This window comes from Ranitomeya variabilis, chromosome 2 (assembly GCF_051348905.1).
Source record: "Ranitomeya variabilis isolate aRanVar5 chromosome 2, aRanVar5.hap1, whole genome shotgun sequence".
In the NCBI taxonomy this organism is placed as follows: domain Eukaryota; kingdom Metazoa; phylum Chordata; class Amphibia; order Anura; family Dendrobatidae; genus Ranitomeya; species Ranitomeya variabilis.
In genome coordinates this window covers 464,795,682-464,815,815 of record NC_135233.1, presented here as the reverse complement: position 1 = coordinate 464,815,815, position 20,134 = coordinate 464,795,682, and the positions used below count along the sequence as shown (strand labels likewise).

At 46.1% G+C, this 20,134-nt stretch overlaps 1 protein-coding gene across 1 annotated transcript; it reads left to right on the top strand.

The window, feature by feature from the left end:
- Window positions 1-6: 6 nt before the first annotated feature.
- PRDX5 (peroxiredoxin 5) lies at window positions 7-19,715 on the top strand. Its single transcript, XM_077287579.1, has 6 exons — window positions 7-162; window positions 8,032-8,166; window positions 11,621-11,752; window positions 15,427-15,465; window positions 16,877-16,941; window positions 19,476-19,715. The coding sequence occupies exons 1-6, from the start codon at window positions 70-72 to the stop codon at window positions 19,579-19,581; spliced, it is 570 nt and encodes a 189-aa protein (XP_077143694.1). The 5' UTR covers window positions 7-69; the 3' UTR covers window positions 19,582-19,715.
- The last annotated feature ends 419 nt before the right edge of the window (window positions 19,716-20,134 follow it).

Genomic DNA, 20,134 nt, shown 5'->3' with positions numbered 1-20,134 from the left:
GCTGGTAGGCGTCTTTCAGTAGAGTCATGCCATTGCCGCCGCCCCCTTGTGGCCCTGCCCATAGTTGTCATGGCTCTTCGGTTGCCCGTATCATTCCTCCTCCAGTCACAGCTGTGTGCAGTCGCCAGGAGCGGAGTGTGGAGCAGAGCCATGTCTATCAAGGTAACCGCGCTGTGTGTACAACGGACCCTAGGGCGCATGCGGCCGGTGCGGAGCGTTATCAGGGCTGAGAATATCTCCTGTGCTAATAATAGCTCTTATATCAGTGCTGGTGTGTAATAACGTCAGTGATTGAAGTCCCCCATAACTGACACCGCGCACACTGGGCGTCAATGGCTCAGATAGTTGTCAGAAACGCCTGAACTACATGTCTCCAGGGTTTTCTCTCTTTATTACATCAATTCTCTAGTGTTTGCAGTGAAATCTAAAATTACAGAGAGCAGAGAAGTACGACGGCTGTATGACTGCACTTCTACCTGAAAAACGTAAAAAAAAGTTGCATATTCCAGTCATGGCGTTCTTAAAAAGACCCGAAACATTGAGAAACAGACAAAATCTGGCCGACTTTATGGTGCTCTTAATGATGAGGTTCCCAGCAACAAGAATCGCCTTATCGTGGCTGCCGGGCACACATGAATGAGCCAATTTATGTGCTAAGTATTCTCAATGTTTCCTATTTTCTAGAGCAGTAATGCAATGCAGATTTTATGTATTTCATGTTTACATGCACAACTTAGTTATTTGTGAAGACGGCTGCCCTTAGTGTGCGCCTGCTCGTGTATGAAGACGGCTGCCCTTAGTGTGCGCCTGCTCGTGTATGAAGACGGCTGCTCTTAGTGTGCGCCTGCTCGTGTATGAAGACGGCTGCTCTTAGTGTGCGCCTGTTCGTGTATGAAGACGGCTGCCCTTAGTGTGCGCCTGTTCGTGTATGAAGACGGCTGCTCTTAGTGTGCGCCTGCTCGTGTATGAAGACGGCTGCTCTTAGTGTGCGCCTGCTCGTGTATGAAGACGGCTGCTCTTAGTGTGCGCCTGCTCGTGTATGAAGACGGCTGCTCTTAGTGTGCGCCTGCTCGTGTATGAAGACGGCTGCTCTTAGTGTGCGCCTGTTCGTGTATGAAGACGGCTGCTCTTAGTATGCACCTGTTCGTGTATGAAGACGGCTGCTGTTAGTAATCACGTGCTCGTGTATGAAGACGGCTGCTCTTAGTGTGCGCCTGTTCGTGTATGAAGAAGGCTGCTCTTAGTGCGCGCCTGCTCGTGTATGAAGAAGGCTGCTCTTAGTATGCACCTGTTCGTGTATGAAGACGGCTGCTGTTAGTAATCACGTGCTCGTGTATGAAGACGGCTGCTCTTAGTGTGCGCCTGCTCGTGTATGAAGAAGGCTGCTCTTAGTGTGCGCCTGTTCGTGTATGAAGAAGGCTGCTCTTAGTGTGCGCCTGCTCGTGTATGAAGAAGGCTGCTCTTAGTGCGCGCCTGTTCGTGTATGAAGAAGGCTGCTCTTAGTATGCACCTGTTCGTGTATGAAGACAGCTGCTGTTAGTAATCACGTGCTCGTGTATGAAGACGGCTGCTCTTAGTGTGCGCCTGTTCGTGTATGAAGAAGGCTGCTCTTAGTGCGCGCCTGCTCGTGTATGAAGAAGGCTGCTCTTAGTATGCACCTGTTCGTGTATGAAGACGGCTGCTGTTAGTAATCACGTGCTCGTGTATGAAGACGGCTGCTCTTAGTGTGCGCCTGCTCGTGTATGAAGAAGGCTGCTCTTAGTGTGCGCCTGTTCGTGTATGAAGACGGCTGCTCTTAGTATGCACCTGTTCGTGTATGAAGACGGCTGCTGTTAGTAATCACGTGCTCGTGTATGAAGACGGCTGCTCTTAGTGTGCGCCTGTTCGTGTATGAAGAAGGCTGCTCTTAGTGTGCGCCTGTTCGTGTATGAAGAAGGCTGCTCTTAGTGTGCGCCTGTTCGTGTATGGAGACGGCTGCTCTTAGTATGCACCTGTTCGTGTATGAAGACGGCTGCTGTTAGTAATCACGTGCTCGTGTATGAAGACGGCTGCTCTTAGTGTGCGCCTGTTCGTGTATGAAGAAGGCTGCTCTTAGTGCGCGCCTGCTCGTGTATGAAGAAGGCTGCTCTTAGTATGCACCTGTTCGTGTATGAAGACAGCTGCTGTTAGTAATCACGTGCTCGTGTATGAAGACGGCTGCTCTTAGTGTGCGCCTGTTCGTGTATGAAGACGGCTGCTCTTAGTGCGCGCCTGCTCGTGTATGAAGACGGCTGCTCTTAGTGTGCGCCTGCTCGTGTATGAAGACGGCTGCTCTTAGTGTGCGCCTGTTCGTGTATGAAGACGGCTGCTCTTAGTGTGCGCCTGCTCGTGTATGAAGACGGCTGCTCTTAGTGTGCGCCTGTTCGTGTATGAAGACGGCTGCTCTTAGTGTGCGCCTGTTCGTGTATGAAGACGGCTGCTCTTAGTGTGCGCCTGTTCGTGTATGAAGACGGCTGCTCTTAGTGTGCGCCTGTTCGTGTATGAAGACGGCTGCTCTTAGTGTGCGCCTGTTCGTGTATGAAGACGGCTGCTCTTAGTGTGCGCCTGTTCGTGTATGAAGACGGCTGCTCTTAGTGTGCGCCTGTTCGTGTATGAAGACGGCTGCTCTTAGTATGCGCCTGTTCGTGTATGAAGACGGCTGCTGTTAGTAATCACGTGCTCGTGTATGAAGACGGCTGCTCTTAGTGTGCGCCTGTTCGTGTATGAAGAAGGCTGCTCTTAGTGCGTGCCTGCTCGTGTATGAAGACTGCTGCTCTTAGTGTGCGCCTGTTCATGTATGAAGAAGGCTGCTTAGTGTGCGCCTGTTCGTGTATGAAGAAGGCTGCTCTTAGTATGCACCTGTTCGTGTATGAAGACGGCTGCTGTTAGTAATCACGTGCTCGTGTACAGGTACGGACTGGGGCTGAAATTCAGCCCTGGTATTTGAAATCACACAGGCCCATGTTGTCCCTGTCCCCAAGCACCAGATGGGATATATTACTAATATTACCCTGGATGGAGGAAAGGAAGATTTACTACAAGACCAAAATTTCTAATGATACCTCCGTCACAACTCCTAACAGTATGGATGTCTTGAGAACACAGATTCTGTTAACAATGTAGCAGACCAGGCAGCCCACGACCAGACAGGCCCTTCTGGCATTTGCCAGAATTGCCAGATGGCCAGTCCGGCCCTGCTCGTGTATGAAGACGGCTGCTCTTAGTGTGCGCCTGTTCATGTATGAAGACGGCTGCTCTTAGTGTGCGCCTGCACATGTATGAAGACGGCTGCTCTTAGTATGCGCCTGCTCGTGTATGAAGAAGGCTGCTCTTAGTATGCACCTGTTCGTGTATGAAGACGGCTGCTGTTAGTAATCACGTGCTCGTGTATGAAGACGGCTGCTCTTAGTGTGCGCCTGTTCGTGTATGAAGAAGGCTGCTCTTAGTGCGCGCCTGCTCGTGTATGAAGAAGGCTGCTCTTAGTATGCACCTGTTCGTGTATGAAGACAGCTGCTGTTAGTAATCACGTGCTCGTGTATGAAGACGGCTGCTCTTAGTGTGCGCCTGTTCGTGTATGAAGACGGCTGCTCTTAGTGTGCGCCTGCTCGTGTATGAAGACTGCTGCTCTTAGTGTGCGCCTGCTCGTGTATGAAGACGGCTGCTCTTAGTGTGCGCCTGTTCGTGTATGAAGACGGCTGCTCTTAGTGTGCGCCTGCTCGTGTATGAAGACGGCTGCTCTTAGTGTGCGCCTGTTCGTGTATGAAGACGGCTGCTCTTAGTGTGCGCCTGTTCGTGTATGAAGACGGCTGCTCTTAGTGTGCGCCTGTTCGTGTATGAAGACGGCTGCTCTTAGTGTGCGCCTGTTCGTGTATGAAGACGGCTGCTCTTAGTGTGCGCCTGTTCGTGTATGAAGACGGCTGCTCTTAGTGTGCGCCTGTTCGTGTATGAAGACGGCTGCTCTTAGTGTGCGCCTGTTCGTGTATGAAGACGGCTGCTCTTAGTATGCGCCTGTTCGTGTATGAAGACGGCTGCTGTTAGTAATCACGTGCTCGTGTATGAAGACGGCTGCTCTTAGTGTGCGCCTGTTCGTGTATGAAGAAGGCTGCTCTTAGTGCGTGCCTGCTCGTGTATGAAGACTGCTGCTCTTAGTGTGCGCCTGTTCATGTATGAAGAAGGCTGCTTAGTGCGCGCCTGCTCGTGTATGAAGAAGGCTGCTCTTAGTATGCACCTGTTCGTGTATGAAGACGGCTGCTGTTAGTAATCACGTGCTCGTGTATGAAGACGGCTGCTCTTAGTGTGCGCCTGTTCGTGTATGAAGACGGCTGCTCTTAGTGTGCGCCTGTTCGTGTATGAAGACGGCTGCTCTTAGTATGCGCCTGCTCGTGTATGAAGAAGGCTGCTCTTAGTATGCACCTGTTCGTGTATGAAGACGGCTGCTGTTAGTAATCACGTGCTCGTGTACAGGTACGGACTGGGGCTCTTAGTGTGCGCCTGTTCATGTATGAAGAAGGCTGCTTAGTGCGCGCCTGCTCGTGTATGAAGAAGGCTGCTCTTAGTATGCACCTGTTCGTGTATGAAGACGGCTGCTGTTAGTAATCACGTGCTCGTGTATGAAGACGGCTGCTCTTAGTGTGCGCCTGTTCGTGTATGAAGACGGCTGCTCTTAGTGTGCGCCTGTTCGTGTATGAAGACGGCTGCTCTTAGTATGCGCCTGCTCGTGTATGAAGAAGGCTGCTCTTAGTATGCACCTGTTCGTGTATGAAGACGGCTGCTGTTAGTAATCACGTGCTCGTGTACAGGTACGGACTGGGGCTGAAATTCAGCCCTGGTATTTGAAATCACACAGGCCCATGTTGTCCCTGTCCCCCAGCACCAGATGGGATATATTACTAATATTACCCTGGATGGAGGAAAGGAAGATTTACTACAAGACCAAAATTTCTAATGATACCTCCGTCACAACTCCTAACAGTATGGATGTCTTGAGAACACAGATTCTGTTAACAATGTAGCAGACCAGGCAGCCCACGACCAGACAGGCCCTTCTGGCATTTGCCAGAATTGCCAGATGGCCAGTCCGGCCCTGCTCGTGTATGAAGACGGCTGCTCTTAGTGTGCGCCTGCACATGTATGAAGACGGCTGCTCTTAGTATGCGCCTGCTCGTGTATGAAGAAGGCTGCTCTTAGTATGCACCTGTTCGTGTATGAAGACGGCTGCTGTTAGTAATCACGTGCTCGTGTATGAAGACGGTTGCTCTTAGTGTGCGCCTGTTCGTGTATGAAGACGGCTGCTCTTAGTGTGCGCCTGTTCGTGTATGAAGACGGCTGCTCTTAGTATGCGCCTGTTCGTGTATGAAGACGGCTGCTGTTAGTAATCACGTGCTCGTGTATGAAGACGGCTGCTCTTAGTGTGCGCCTGTTCGTGTATGAAGACGGCTGCTGTTAGTAATCACGTGCTCGTGTATGAAGACGGCTGCTCTTAGTGTGCGCCTGTTCGTGTATGAAGACGGCTGCTCTTAGTATGCGCCTGCTCGTGTATGAAGAAGGCTGCTCTTAGTATGCACCTGTTCGTGTATGAAGACGGCTGCTGTTAGTAATCACGTGCTCGTGTATGAAGACGGCTGCTCTTAGTGTGCGCCTGTTCGTGTATGAAGACGGCTGCTCTTAGTGTGCGCCTGTTCGTGTATGAAGACGGCTGCTCTTAGTGTGCGCCTGTACGTGTATGAAGACGGCTGCTCTTAGTATGCGCCTGCTCGTGTATGAAGACGGCTGCTCTTAGTATGCGCCTGTTTGTGTATGAAGACGGCTGCTGTTAGTAATCACGTGCTCGTGTATGAAGACGGCTGCTCTTAGTGTGCGCCTGTTCGTGTATGAAGAAGGCTGCTCTTAGTATGCACCTGTTCGTGTATGAAGACGGCTGCTCTTAGTATGCACCTGTTCGTGTATGAAGACGGCTGCTGTTAGTAATCACGTGCTCGTGTATGAAGACGGCTGCTCTTAGTGTGCGCCTGCTCGTGTATGAAGACGGCTGCTCTTAGTATGCGCCTGCTCGTGTATGAAGAAGGCTGCTCTTAGTATGCACCTGTTCGTGTATGAAGACGGCTGCTGTTAGTAATCACGTGCTCGTGTATGAAGACGGCTGCTCTTAGTGTGCGCCTGCTCATGTATGAAGAAGGCTGCTCTTATGTATGAAGAAGGCTGCTCTTAGTGTGCGCCTGCTCGTGTATGAAGACGGCTGCTCTTAGTATGCGCCTGCTCGTGTATGAAGATTAGTTGTGGAACAGCACAGCTCAGTTAACTGCATAGTAGCCATCAATATTAAAGGGGTTGTCCAGCCTTAAACTCTGTGACTGCAGACTTGTGAGGATTCTCCATCAGCAGCATGTATGTGATTTGCATGCATACTGTCACATGCCAACTAGATGTGCACTGCCTAGCTCAGTGCAAGTGTATTCAGCGAGACGCGACACGTCTAGTCGGAATGTGGCCGGAAGTGTGAAAATCACCAACTTGTGGTCATGAGCCCACCATTCCTGGAGAATCCACACAGCAAGCAGTGTGCACGATGTGAGCATTCACAAGTCTGCAGTCACATAGAATGACTGCAGACTTGTAGCCTTAAGGCCGGACAACCCCTTTGAAGCACCGAACAATTTGTGCTGTAATTTGTACCAAATTTCTCATTCGGACGTGACCTCTGATAAGAATGAGGTGGTGGAGCTAAAGTGTTTGCACCATTTAGTTCAAGTTCCCGATTTTTTTTAATAAAGGTGGGCCATTATAGACCCTGTGATGTTTGGACACCTTGTTTGTCCAGGGGGAGTCAGATGCATGTCTCCTTTTGTCCATTTTCGGCTGGGTTCACACTGTGCATGTTCCATTGAGTTTTTACATTTTTATTTATTTTGGTTCATGAACTCTCTAGAGATTAAAGTAAAAATCTTAAAGGGAACCTGTCACCCCCAAAATGGAAGTTGAGCTAAACCAACCAGCATCAGGGGGCTTATCTACAGCATTCTGTAATGCTGTAGATAAGCCCCTGATGTAACCTGAAAGATGAGAAAAAGAGGTTAGATTATACTCACCCAGGGGCGGTTCCGCTGCGGTCCGGTCTGATGGGTGTCGCGGTCCGGTCCGGGGCCTCCCATCTTCATAGGATGATGTCCTCTTCTTGTCTTCACGCTGCGGCTCCAGGCGTACTTTGTCTGACCTCAACAGGGCAGACAAAGTACGCCTGTGCCGGAGCTGCGGCGTGAAGACAAGAGGACGTGATCGTAAGAAGATGGGAGGCGCTGTACCGGACCGCGACACCCATCAGACCGGACCGCAGCGAGACCACCCCTGGGTGAGTATAATATAACCTCTTTTTCTCATCTTTCAGGTTACATCAGGGGCTTATCTACAGCATTACAGAATGCTGTAGATAAGCCCCTGATGCCGGTGGGCTTTTAGCTCACCTTCCATTTTGGGGTGACAGGTTCCCTTTAAAAATAAAATGCGTTTTTTTTTTTTTGTTTTTTTTTTAATTTGCATATGATTTTTTTTTTTTTATTGCACTAGCTTCATTTTTTACAAGGCGTTTCCGCCATGAAATCAGTTGCAACACATGTGGCTTTTGTATTAGCTTACGGTCGGCTGGGTGACCACACCACGGCCGCCATTACCGCCCCGGTTATTCCACATTCCTTACTTAACTTTCATGCACTTCTACAGTTAGAAAAAATCTGATCGATTCCTTCACTGAGGTCTGGTTTCCTCTACTGTGTGATAATAATAAATAATAATAATATTCCAGCTCCAAATCAAATCTTGCTCATTTTTTTATCATTTGTCGTTTTATCCCATGGTCAAGGTAAGGTCCTGATCTCTAGTGCTAGGTTCACGCTGAAGCCCGTGACAAATCTGGAGGTCTGCCTGGCTTATTATGGTTAGGGGTCCACCCATTGTTTCCTATATGAAACTGAACGAGGCAAACAAGAAGCCGACGTGTCTGATAGGTGATTTCTCTTCAAGGTTGGAGATTCTCTACCGGATGTGCAGATCTTTGATGGAGGTCCTGCAAACAAGAAAAGCGTCAGAGATGTGTTCGGAAACAAGAAAGGGGTGCTGTTTGGCGTTCCAGGGGCTTTTACTCCAGGGTGCTCCAAGGTAAGTTGTGTCTGGTCAGAAAGAAGAGTCACCTGGCTCAGATCCAGCAATGCCATGGATAAAACGGCTTATCCGGTAACTCTCGCCTCCCGTCCCCGCAGGACTGCATATATTTCAGGATCGTACGCACTCGGGCTACCAGATATCCTAAGCCGTTGCGGCTCCCGCCTCCCATCCCCAGAGGACTGTTTATATTTCAGGATCGAACGCACTCAGGCTACCAGATACTCCAGTCCTCGCGGTTCTCTCCTTCCGTTCTCACCTCCTGTCCCCACGGCTCTCCCCTCCAGTTCCCCCAGGACTGTATATATTTCAGGATCGTAGGCACTCGGGTTACCAGATACCCCATCCCCGCGGCTCTCCCCTCCTGTCTCTGCTGCTCTCCCCTCCAGTTCCCCCAGGACTGTATATATTTCAGGATCGTAGGCACTCGGGTTACCAGATACCCCCGTCCCCGTGGCTCTCCCCTCCTGTCTCTGCTGCTCTCCCCTCCAGTTCCCCCAGGACTGTATATATTTCAGGATCGTAGGCACTCGGGTTACCAGATACCCCCGTCCCCGTGGCTCTCCCCTCCTGTCTCTGCTGCTCTCCCCTCCAGTTCCCCCAGGACTGTATATATTTCAGGATCGTAGGCACTCGGGTTACCAGATACCCCCGTCCCCGTGGCTCTCCCCTCCTGTTCCCCCAGGACTGTATATATTTCAGGATCACTCTGGTTACCAGATACCCCCGTCCCCGTGGCTCTCCCCTCCTGTCTCTGCGGCTCTCCCCTCCAGTTCCCCCAGGACTGTATATATTTCAGGAACACTCTGGTTACCAGATACCCCCGTCCCCGTGGCTCTCCCCTCCTGTCTCTGCGGCTCTCCCCTCCAGTTCCCCCAGGACTGTATATATTTCAGGAACACTCTGGTTACCAGATACCCCCGTCCCCGTGGCTCTCCCCTCCTGTCTCTGCGGCTCTCCCCTCCAGTTCCCCCAGGACTGTATATATTTCAGGAACACTCTGGTTACCAGATACCCCCGTCCCCGTGGCTCTCCCCTCCTGTCTCTGCGGCTCTCCCCTCCAGTTCCCCCAGGACTGTATATATTTCAGGATCACTCTGGTTACCAGATACCCCCGTCCCCGTGGCTCTCCCCTCCTGTCTCTGCTGCTCTCCCCTCCAGTTCCCCCAGGACTGTATATATTTCAGGATCACTCTGGTTACCAGATACCCCCGTCCCCGTGGCTCTCCCCTCCAGTTCCCCCAGGACTGTATATATTTCAGGATCGTAGGCACTCGGGTTACCAGATACCCCCGTCCCCGTGGCTCTCCCCTCCTGTCTCTGCTGCTCTCCCCTCCAGTTCCCCCAGGACTGTATATATTTCAGGATCGTAGGCACTCGGGTTACCAGATACCCCCGTCCCCGTGGCTCTCCCCTCCTGTCTCTGCTGCTCTCCCCTCCAGTTCCCCCAGGACTGTATATATTTCAGGATCACTCTGGTTACCAGATACCCCCGTCCCCGTGGCTCTCCCCTCCTGTCTCTGCGGCTCTCCCCTCCAGTTCCCCCAGGACTGTATATATTTCAGGATCACTCTGGTTACCAGATACCCCCGTCCCCGTGGCTCTCCCCTCCTGTCTCTGCGGCTCTCCCCTCCAGTTCCCCCAGGACTGTATATATTTCAGGATCACTCTGGTTACCAGATGTCCCCGTGGCTCTCCCCTCCTGTCTCTGCGGCTCTCCCCTCCAGTTCCCCCAGGACTGTATATATTTCAGGATCACTCTGGTTACCGGATACCCCCGTCCCCGTGGCTCTCCCCTCCAGTTCCCCCAGGACTGTATATATTTCAGGATCACTCTGGTTACCAGATACCCCCGTCCAATTTATCTTGTGGTTTGGTCCTAAACATCCCTGAGAGCCGTCATTTCCCCTGAGAATAAGTGGGGGTGGGATTTGCCAACACTCCTGTAACAGTAATTACAGCTATAGGGCCGGTGTGGAAATGACTCTTGGCTCTGAGAGGTTTCTTGTTGCCTAACGTGACCCCAAAAGAATCTTTCGTAACCAGTGGAGTAACTGGCAGCACAAGGGACATCAAGGGAATATTTTTCAATTGCATCACTTAAGTTTCATGTAAGTTTCTGTTAGGCCTTCCTCATTTGTACCATTTTATAACACAAGTTTTTTTGTATACAGTTTTTAGTATTTATTGTCATTTTGTACATGTGTTTTTCCTGTCATTTATTTCTACACTGAAAAAAATAAAAAAAACATCTTCTAAGCACAGAACAATTCATTTTAGGTAGTGCATGCAGTTATCATTTTAGTATAAACGTCAAAGAATCATCTTGCAGCAGCATCTTTGCCCCAAGGGCATGTTTAAAAATCCATGAAAAACATGTTGGTTTTCTTTGTTTGTTTTAGAGAAAAGCAGTGGGACACTTTTTTCTTTGCACCCATGTCTCTAACTGAAGAACATTTGGAGTAAAATGCTCAGATTTTTAAAGGGAATCTGTCTTCAGGTTTTTTGCTCCCCTATCTGAGAGCAGTATAATGTAGAGACACAGACCCTGATTCCAAGCGGTGTGTCACTTAACGGGCTGCTTGTTGTAGTTTTTTATAAAATCCACGTTTTCTAGCAGTGCTCTGAATGCCTAGCCATGTATAACCCCGCCCACACCACTGATTTTCAGCTTTTGTGCACACTGTACATAGGCAGAAAGCAGCCAATCAGTGGTGGGGGCAGGTTGGACTATCTGGCAGCAGGTTTACTAGTCCTTTAGTGATAAAGTCACTGTTTTATAAGCAGGAGATTATCAAAACTACAACAAGCAGTCGAGTAAGTGATACATCGCTGGAATCAGGTTCTCTCTCTCTATATCATGCAGCTTTTAGATTAGGTGGCAAAAACCTGGAGACAGATTCCCTTTAATCCTTTGTATAACTTTGTGCATCTGTTCTATGAACAGTAAATTAAAGCTATGCTTACTTTGCCCAGATGTGGATTTTTTGGCCAATTATTTTTGGCTTACACCTTTTTAAAGGATTATTCTCATGATCTAAAAATTGTTAAAATTGCAAAGTTCTTAGAATTAACAAGCAATTAAAACCTACTTCTGGTTAAAAATCTTCTCTGTTCTCAAGGATTGAGGGATTTTTGATTTTGTTTTCTGTTCGTTGCCCAAGTTATTGACCACCTCTGCAGCCCATCAGCAGTGGCTGAACTTGCTCAGTGTTTAGAGGCTTGTAAGCGCTGCTCTGAAAGTTGTGGGGGTCGCTGGAGCGCGCTGGTGGCTCCTGATCCGGGCACACAAACTTTATAGGCAAATTACGCTCCATAAAAAACCCTACACTGTACACCGCACTGGATATTGTATCCCCTCCAGCTGAAATCTGGTAGATGTGCCCCCTCCAGGCCGAGAACGTACATTTTGTTATGTTTAGTTGTCGTCTTCCTTGTGTTTTTTCCCCAGACGCACCTGCCTGGATACGTGACTCAGGCTGACGACTTGAAATCCCGCGGGGCGGAAGTAATCGCATGCATCTCGGTCAATGATGTCTTTGTTCTGAGCGAGTGGGGAAAAGTGCATGGCGCCGATGGGAAGGTAAAGGAAAGATGTTGTGCCAACTATGTGCCCAGAATGAGTCACTGTGTTACATGCTAGGAGGCGAAACGGCTCCGCTTCTGAAGCAGTTCTTTATTAAAGTGGTAGTTCGCCCATCAGGGCTGTGGAGTTGGTAAGCCAAACCTCCGACTCCTTAATTTCCATGACGCCGACTCAGACTCCTACTCCACATCCCTGTCGCCCACCATAGTAGGCATCCTGTGCTATCTACGCTATTTGGAGAAAAGTATTGGGACATGGCTCCTTTAAGCATTTAATTCTGTTTTTTCACCCTGCCCCATCACCACCTAGTCTATAACATCTTGTCCCATGTTGACCCCAGTGTATAACCTCCTGCTCCCGACATGCTGTCTTCCTTTACTACCATGTGACCCAGTGCAGTCTTGTAATAGTCCATTCATGACATTTCTCCCCTCCTAAATCTTTCCCCATCATTTGTGAATAATGTTATTGAGAGGTGGAAGGAACAGTAGAAGTGTAGACCACGTAACATTACAGAGTGGCATCACCGAGGACAGAAAAGGCACCAACGCTCTTCTGACTCCATAACTGCAGAGTCCAAACCTCCTCTGGTACTAACATCGGCACACTGCACCCCCACCAGGAGCTTCATGGCTGAGCAGCCTTACATCACCAAGCACAATGGATGGAGTGATGTAAAGCCATCACTGGACCCGTGGAAACGTGTTCTGTGTAGTGACGGTTGAGTCTGGGTTTGGTGGATGCCAAGAGAACGTCACCCCCTGACTGCATTGTGCCGGCTAGAGTTTAGTGCAGGAGGGATAGTGCTACAAGGACCAACTCCATATTAATGTCTATGGATTTATAAGTTCCTGAGGTGTCTGAATACTTCTATCCATATAGTGGATATTACTTACCGTATGTGTAGATGTAGGGAGACCTGGTTACTTACCAGAACTGCAAGGGAGCAAGTATCTGAAAGTGTGGAATGATCTTCTGACTGTCGGTAAGACTTAACTATGAAAACTAGTTATGAATTAGGACAATTACATTAAACTGAGCTCACCCCATTCTCTAAATCCCCAATGGGGTGTATTATCTAGATCACTTGTACACACTACTGTGTGCATTGTTTTCAGTGCATCTGTCTGGATTTTGTTTTGCCCGATACCCCCTTCCAAATCATGGCGCTGCTATCTGAAGCTGGGAAGAGAAGTGTGGAGTTTTCACTCAAAGGGTTAAATGTTTCGTCAGGTAGTGTGTTGTGTAACCCTCAGAGTTGGCCACCGTCCACTTTTCTGGTTGTATAACATGAGTGCAGGGGGAATTCTGTGCACATCAGGGCGGCACTGAAGCGCAAAGAAGTAGAAAGCAGGTTCTTCACATCAAAGCTTTAAGGTGAATTCTAAACTTTTTCTGAATATTTTGTAACTTCTTACTATTTAAATCTAAGTAGAATAAAAATCAGATTTTTATTTTATATTTTTATTTGTATATACTGGGACTTAGGACTGTTTTTGTATCTAGAACTTATTTGTAGACATAAAATAAGACTATCAGAAAATCTGCTCCCTTCGTGGTAAATACAGAAGTCTCAAAATTCCGTTTGTTTACAATTAACTTGCAATTTTATAGTTAGATGAAAGTGTTGGATTATCAGAATTTCTGGGCTATTGGGGGGTGATATTAGACAACTGGCACAACTTCTGGTATGTCATAATGAGACATCAGAAGGTTGGTTTTTTTGTTTTTTTGTTTTTTTTTAATTGTGTAGTTTCTGGATGCCGAGACTTCTACTAATCTCTGGATAAAGGAGGAAAAGCCATCGGCTAAAATCTGGCATTAGACTTTCAGTTCATACATTCCTCTGCTCGCCAGCTGAAATAAAGCAGATCGGACACAAAGGGGCACAGCTGAGTCCGCGCCGTCTGGACCCCAACCAATCGTACACAAAAATTCCGAAATATAACGTGTTTTGTTTTGTTTTTTTCATATAACTACATTAATCCTTTAAGGAAATATTTGTCTAATTGTTGCTGATTTGGGATTGAATGATATTGTTAGCTTTATTCACAGCCAAAGTTAAATGAGAAATTGTAAAGCTGTCACTTTTTTTTTTTTTTCTTTTAGAATTTTTATTTATTTTATTTTTTTTTGCGGAAAGTGTCCGCTTTCCAATAACAACTGTAAAAAATTGCTCTAAAGACACTTCCTATTGCTTTGTACCACAAAACTTCTTTGCTGTTTATCTGTTCTGTATTTTCAGCTTTTTTTTCTTCATCCACCACAGGTTTTGACAAAGCACATGATAGAAAATGTGGTGTTTTTTTTTGTTTGGTTTTTTTTTTTTTTGGGGGGGGGGGGGGGTTTGAAGCCCTTCCTGATGGAATCTGCTCCAATCTAGGTACTGTCCAATCAAAAATGACAGAGCTTGTGGATCACAAACTAAATATAAGGAGCAAACATTAGTTTTTACAAAATTAATTCCTGGAGGAGCCATGTGCATACGCCATCTCCGGCAATAATGGCACGTACGCAAAATCTTAAGTGGGGGATCAAGTCGGAGACACGGACATCTTGCGCAGGTGCCATCATTCCTGGGAGGGGTGACGCATGCGCAGATGGATAGCCCGACTCTCGCAATGTCTTGAGGATGTTACTGCGAATGCGCTACCCCTGGAAATCATAGCACATGTGCAAAATCTCAGGTGGGAGAGCACGTCACAGACACTGACATCTTGCGCAGGTGCCATCATTCCCGGGAAGGGCCACACATGTGCAGATGGATAGCCCGGCTCTCGCGATTTAATGAGGATTTTACTGCGCATGCGCCATCAGTGGAAATGATGACACATGTGCAAAATCTCAGATGAGAGAGTAGGTCACAGACACGGACATCTTGCACAGGCACCATCATTCCTTGGGGAGGCGACACATGCGCAGATGGATAGGCAGGCTCTCACAATGTCTTGAAGATGGATATTACTGCGCATGCTCTACCTCTGGGAGTGATGGCACATGCACAAAATCTCAGGTGGGAGAGCAGGTCACAGACACTGACATCTTGCACAGGCAAATTCATTACTGGGAGGGGGTGGCAACGCATGCACAGATGGATAGCCCGGCTCTCGCGATGTCATGAGGACGTTACGACAATTGCACAAGATGTCGGCAGGTCACAGATATTGACATTTTACACAGGCGCCATCATTCTCAATGGTGACACATGCACAGATGGATAGTCCGGCTCTAGTAATATCATGAGGATATGCATGCGCGCTGTGAATTACGGTGTTTGCACGAGATGCCGGCGGGGGAGCAGGTCATAGAGAAAAGTGACCCGTCAATCACTGGCAGGAGAAAGGGAGGGAGAGGGGCCGGAGAACCAAGCCCCTTGCACTTGCGAGTTTACTTGCATAAGAATTCACAAATGGATTAGGAGACAACGGAGACACGGACTTGTAATATAAATGTGTGGAGGTGATGACATTACTTTGTCTAAAAACCTGATGACGGTTTTCCTTTTAAAGCATAAATACTGCAAAAATTGTGAACTGCAAGAAAATGATTGCAGTAACGAAACATGGCATCTGTTCTCCGGTCCATTGGAACTAGATCACAAAAGATCAGATACAAATACGTACAAATTGTTTATCAAATGATCCACTGATCAATCCTGTAATCTCTTGTAGGTCCACATGTTAGCTGATCCATGCGGAGACTTTGCCAAGGTAATTACGATGAATCCTGAATTACGACCTATAAATAAATAGCCCTGGGCCTGCTCTCTAACTATATCTGACTGTACAGGATGTACAGTGCCGTAAAAAAGTATTCACACCTATCCAAAAATTTCTCAAGCTGCACTCGCAAACTTATATGTATTCTATTTGGAATGTATGTAATCTATCAACACTAAGTAGCAAGAATTTGTGGAAAGGAAATGATGGTTTTCTAACTATATAAAAATATAAATCTCTGAAAATAGTGAAACGTGAAAAAATCTGGAAAAGTTCGCAAGGTATGAATACTTTTTCAAGGCTCTGTAAATGGATCTCGTCGGATAGAGCATGTAAATAAAACCAATTTTGCAGTTTACTGATTATTAAAATAATCAGTTGTTCCTGAGATATTGATACTTTTTTCTTTACTGCTTATTATCTTGGAAACCTGCTAGAGAGCAGAACATGCGCAGCGCTTACAAGCTCTTTTCTGTCGAGCTTGAAAGCACTGTTTTGAAGCTGGTCAGGATCACCGGAGTGCACTGTTACCTCCTAATCCCGGCCAGCTTCAGTACAGGGCTTACAATCAAGACAGCAGTGGTGGTCGGTCTCCAAGGCAACAAGCTGTAAACCAAAGAAAAATATTAATATCTGAACAACGGATGCAAATTTTAAGAAACAGTAAATTGTTAAATTGCTTGTATTTACCAGCACGATCTGGTAAGAGCCATCTATGAAGATGGGAATAACCTTTTAAGGAGATATTCTAATGTACGGTATTTTTCATTAATTTATAAAAGTTGGATTTTAGTAGGGTTTGTTATATAATAATACAATGCTGAGAAAAAAATGCAATAGCACTCACCAATGAGGTGCAATAACGGTCCTTTATTGAAGAGACGGGTGCATAAACGACATCTTCACGGCGTCGGGGGTGAAAGAAGGAAGTGAGCAGGGGATGACCTCATCCCCTGCTCACTTCCTTCTTTCACCCCCGACGCCGTGAAGATGTCGTTTATGCACCCGTCTCTTCAATAAAGGACCGTTATTGCACCTCATTGGTGAGTGCTATTGCATTTTTTTCTCAGCATTGTATTCTCGTGAACTTTTTTTCATTGCAAGCACCTCCAATGCAACGAGGCAAAAGACTTTTATTAATACCACACACATGTTAACCGTTTCTCTAAATATAAGCAGCAGTGCGGCTTTATTTTTTCTTTTTTTTTTTTTTTTCTTTTTTTCTTTTTGATTATTTGTTATATAATAAAATGCCGCAACTTGACAGTCCCAGCCAATCCTATGGTGATAATGGACCTTCACTAATTCTCATGGCTGCTGTACCTTATTGCCAAGATATACATCTATTGCGTGATAGGATTAGGTTCTGTGCGATCGCTGACTTCTCACGTTTTGCTCTCAGGCTACTGGATTGCTGCTAGAGAAAAAGGAGCTTGAAGATCTTTTTGGAAATAAACGTTGCAAAAGGTGAAAATTCCTGGCGCTGGGGAACTACAGGAGCATTATTCTTCATATTCATTTTTTTCCTCCCCTTCTTCCAAGAGCATAACTTTTTTTTTTTTTTTTTTCCATCCATATAATTGTGAGGGCTTGCTTTTTGCGGTACGATTTATACTTTGAAATGACTCCATTCATTTAATCATCTGATGCACTGGAAAGCAGGAAAAATATTCCAAGGTCATTGAAATTAGCAAAAAAAAGTGCAATTCTACAATTGTTTTGTTGTTTTTTGTTTTTTTTCTAGTTACATTGTTTACTATATGGTAAACTAACCTGGCGATATGATTCTCCAGGGCAGATGCCAAATATATGCAGTTTTTTTTGTTTGTTTGTTTTTTTTAAGTAGTGAAAAAAATGTGGAAATTTTGTTTAAAAGCTGAATTTTTTTTATTTATTTATTTTTTGTCTCCTTTTTCTGAGATGCGTAACATTTTACATTTTTTGGGAATCTGGGACCAGGTGAGGGCTTCATTTTTTTTTTCCACTTTTAGCTGACATTTGCGCTGATACCATTTTGGGGTAGATATGATGTTTTGATCTCCTGTTATTGCAAAGATGCGGCGGTAAAAACAAAACATAATAATTTTTTTTTTTTCTTTTTTTTTTTTTCTTTTTTTAATTCTTCTCTCGTTACACCGTTGTTTTATCAATAAGATTAATTTTATGTTTTGATCACTTTTAGGACTGCATCAATACTAAATATGATTTTTTTTATGTATTGTTGTTGTTTTATTTTTAATGGTGCAAGATGAGGGTGATTTAAACTTTTGTAAATTTTTTTTTTTTTAATTCTCAATCTTTACTTTCATTTGAGGCACCAAAAATAAATATTTTTTTTTTATTTAGTTTTTTTTTTTGTGTGTGTCACGTGATTAGACAATTACAGCTTCATAGTCTCTCTTATGACCGCCTGCTAAACACTGACTTTCACATGAGAATCGCCATGACAGGTACGGAATCTTCAGCAGACCCCCAGTTGTCCTATCAAACCAGTGGCGCCCCACGATCACGTCATGGGCACGCTCCACCAGTGCCTGTTTGTGGCAGATGATGGCTGGTTAAATCAAGTAATACATGCTCCCAATATTTTCTTGTTCATCCTACATGGTTCATCACCTGTTCTGTGCTCAGATTTTAAGTACCGGTACTTTGATTTTATATTCCAAACACATTACCGGTGCCCGTCTTTAATTAAGTTCTGCAATATACCTGAAAAGCAAAGCGCCAAATGTTTTTTCTATTGATAAAATAAAGGATGTATTGTAAGATTTTTTTTTTCCAATCCACTTTGGTCAGTGATATTTGATGCTGCTGTTATCCATCATACAGTGTGTCTGGCTCTATAATGTGCATCAAAACAACCTACAGCACTTCTCTTTGTTTTAATTAAGCATATTTAGAAAAAAAGCTTAAAATTGCCCCAGATTTGGGCACAAATATGTCTACCATTTTAGTTTAGTTAAATACCTTGTAAAAATCCTGCAGTTCCCCTGATTCTACCACGTTTTTCCGTTTTGAGCTACGTCGCTCCATTGCAGAGAGATCCACATTTGTTGCTCTTGGAGAGCAGTATGTGAAATCTCTGCTCGCATTACAACTTGGGCATCTCTTTAGATTTTTTTTTTTTTTTTTTTGAGGCGTGCACTTTCACTCTTCGCCTCCAGAACCTGCCAATCAATGTATCTGTCTGCTAGATCAGCTGTCGAACTGTGAGCTATTGTTAGGCAATCCCTGCATGTATTCCGGCTGTCGAACAGCCACGAGACATGCAGCCGCGGGGAATCGAACACCGTATTAGAGCACGCCAAAAATACTCTACTAGCACTCGAGCATACTCAGATAACACCTTATCCCAGCACGCTCGCTCATCACTATTAGCCAGTACTGTGTTATGCGGCAGATTTTCTGCATGTAAATCTGCCCTGAAAATACTCACCAAATCTGCATTGTGTGAATTACCCCTTACATACACACTATAGACCATGAAGTTCTGGTTGATGCTGATCCCACTGGTCTGGGTCCACAACGATGTGCAGACTTGAGTGTCCTTTGATCGATTTTAGGCAATCAGGCACAGAATGAATGGAGAGATATCTATGACTTATCCTGTGAGTTCGCTAGTAATGTTGGCTAGGAATGCTTCTTTGAGTGCAGTCAGACGGCCGAATAAATCGGACTGAGATCAAAATTCAGTGCCTAGACTGGCCAGCGGCTTTCCTGACCCTACCATGATGGCTTGATACATCTGTAACACTGTGGTTGGGAGAGCCGCCGGCCAATCCGTGCACTGCGTGCCGACCTGTTCCTTATCCTTCTTCCTTCGGCTGTCCTGACCCTACCGTGATGGTTTCATACATCTGTAACTCTGTGATTGGGAGAACCGCCGGCCAGTCCCAGCAGTGCGATAAGATCTCGGTCCGATTCTATACAGCCATCTGACTGCGCCCTTTAACCAAGTTGTTCTTCAAGAATCACTGATGTTCCTTATCATTCTTCCTTAGGTTTTCTCTGATCGTTGAAGGTGGGAAGGTGAAAGCCATTAATGTCGAAGAAGACGGGACAGGCCTGACTTGCAGTTTGGCTGGAAGTATAGTGTCTCAGCTGTAAGGTGGAATCCTACACAACTTATCATGTGTTTAACTACTCTGAGTAATACTGCGTAGCATTACATAATTACCAGTATCTCCATCAATGGTGTAATAGAACATAATCCTTAATAAAGACAATACTTTTACCTGAAATGTGCTTTCATTATTAACATGAGCTGTATCTCGCTATGTCAGGACAGATCTTCCTTTTTATAAAGTTTTACAGCAGTTTCCTTATCAGAGACAGGATTACTTTGACAGGTAACACCTCTATATAGGCGACATCACAGCTGACTTCCTCCCCCTCTCTTCACAATGACCTTTGCACATCCTCATTAGATGTTTCAATACAAAAGATGGGGTCAGCGCCTGTTACAGGGTAAAAAAAAAGTTTGTTTTTTTGTACATTCTACTACAATTTGTCCCTAGGCAGTGGGCATTTTGTTGGCAGCACATACCCTATTTGCCCTTGGCAATGTACTGCCACCTACAATAATTTAATACCCCCCCCCCCCCTGTAAACAATCCAAGTAGCCAACATAGGAGCGTGGACTGTATGACACATTGCCGCT

Coding starts and splice junctions, on each gene's coding strand:
- PRDX5 (XM_077287579.1), top strand. CDS start 70: ATGGCTCTTCGGTTGCCCGTATCATTCCTCCTCCAGTCACAGCTGTGT. Junction 15,466..16,876: donor CATGCGGAGACTTTGCCAAG/GTAATTACGATG, acceptor TTTTGCTCTCAG/GCTACTGGATTGCTGCTAGA. Junction 16,942..19,475: donor GGAAATAAACGTTGCAAAAG/GTGAAAATTCCT, acceptor ATTCTTCCTTAG/GTTTTCTCTGATCGTTGAAG.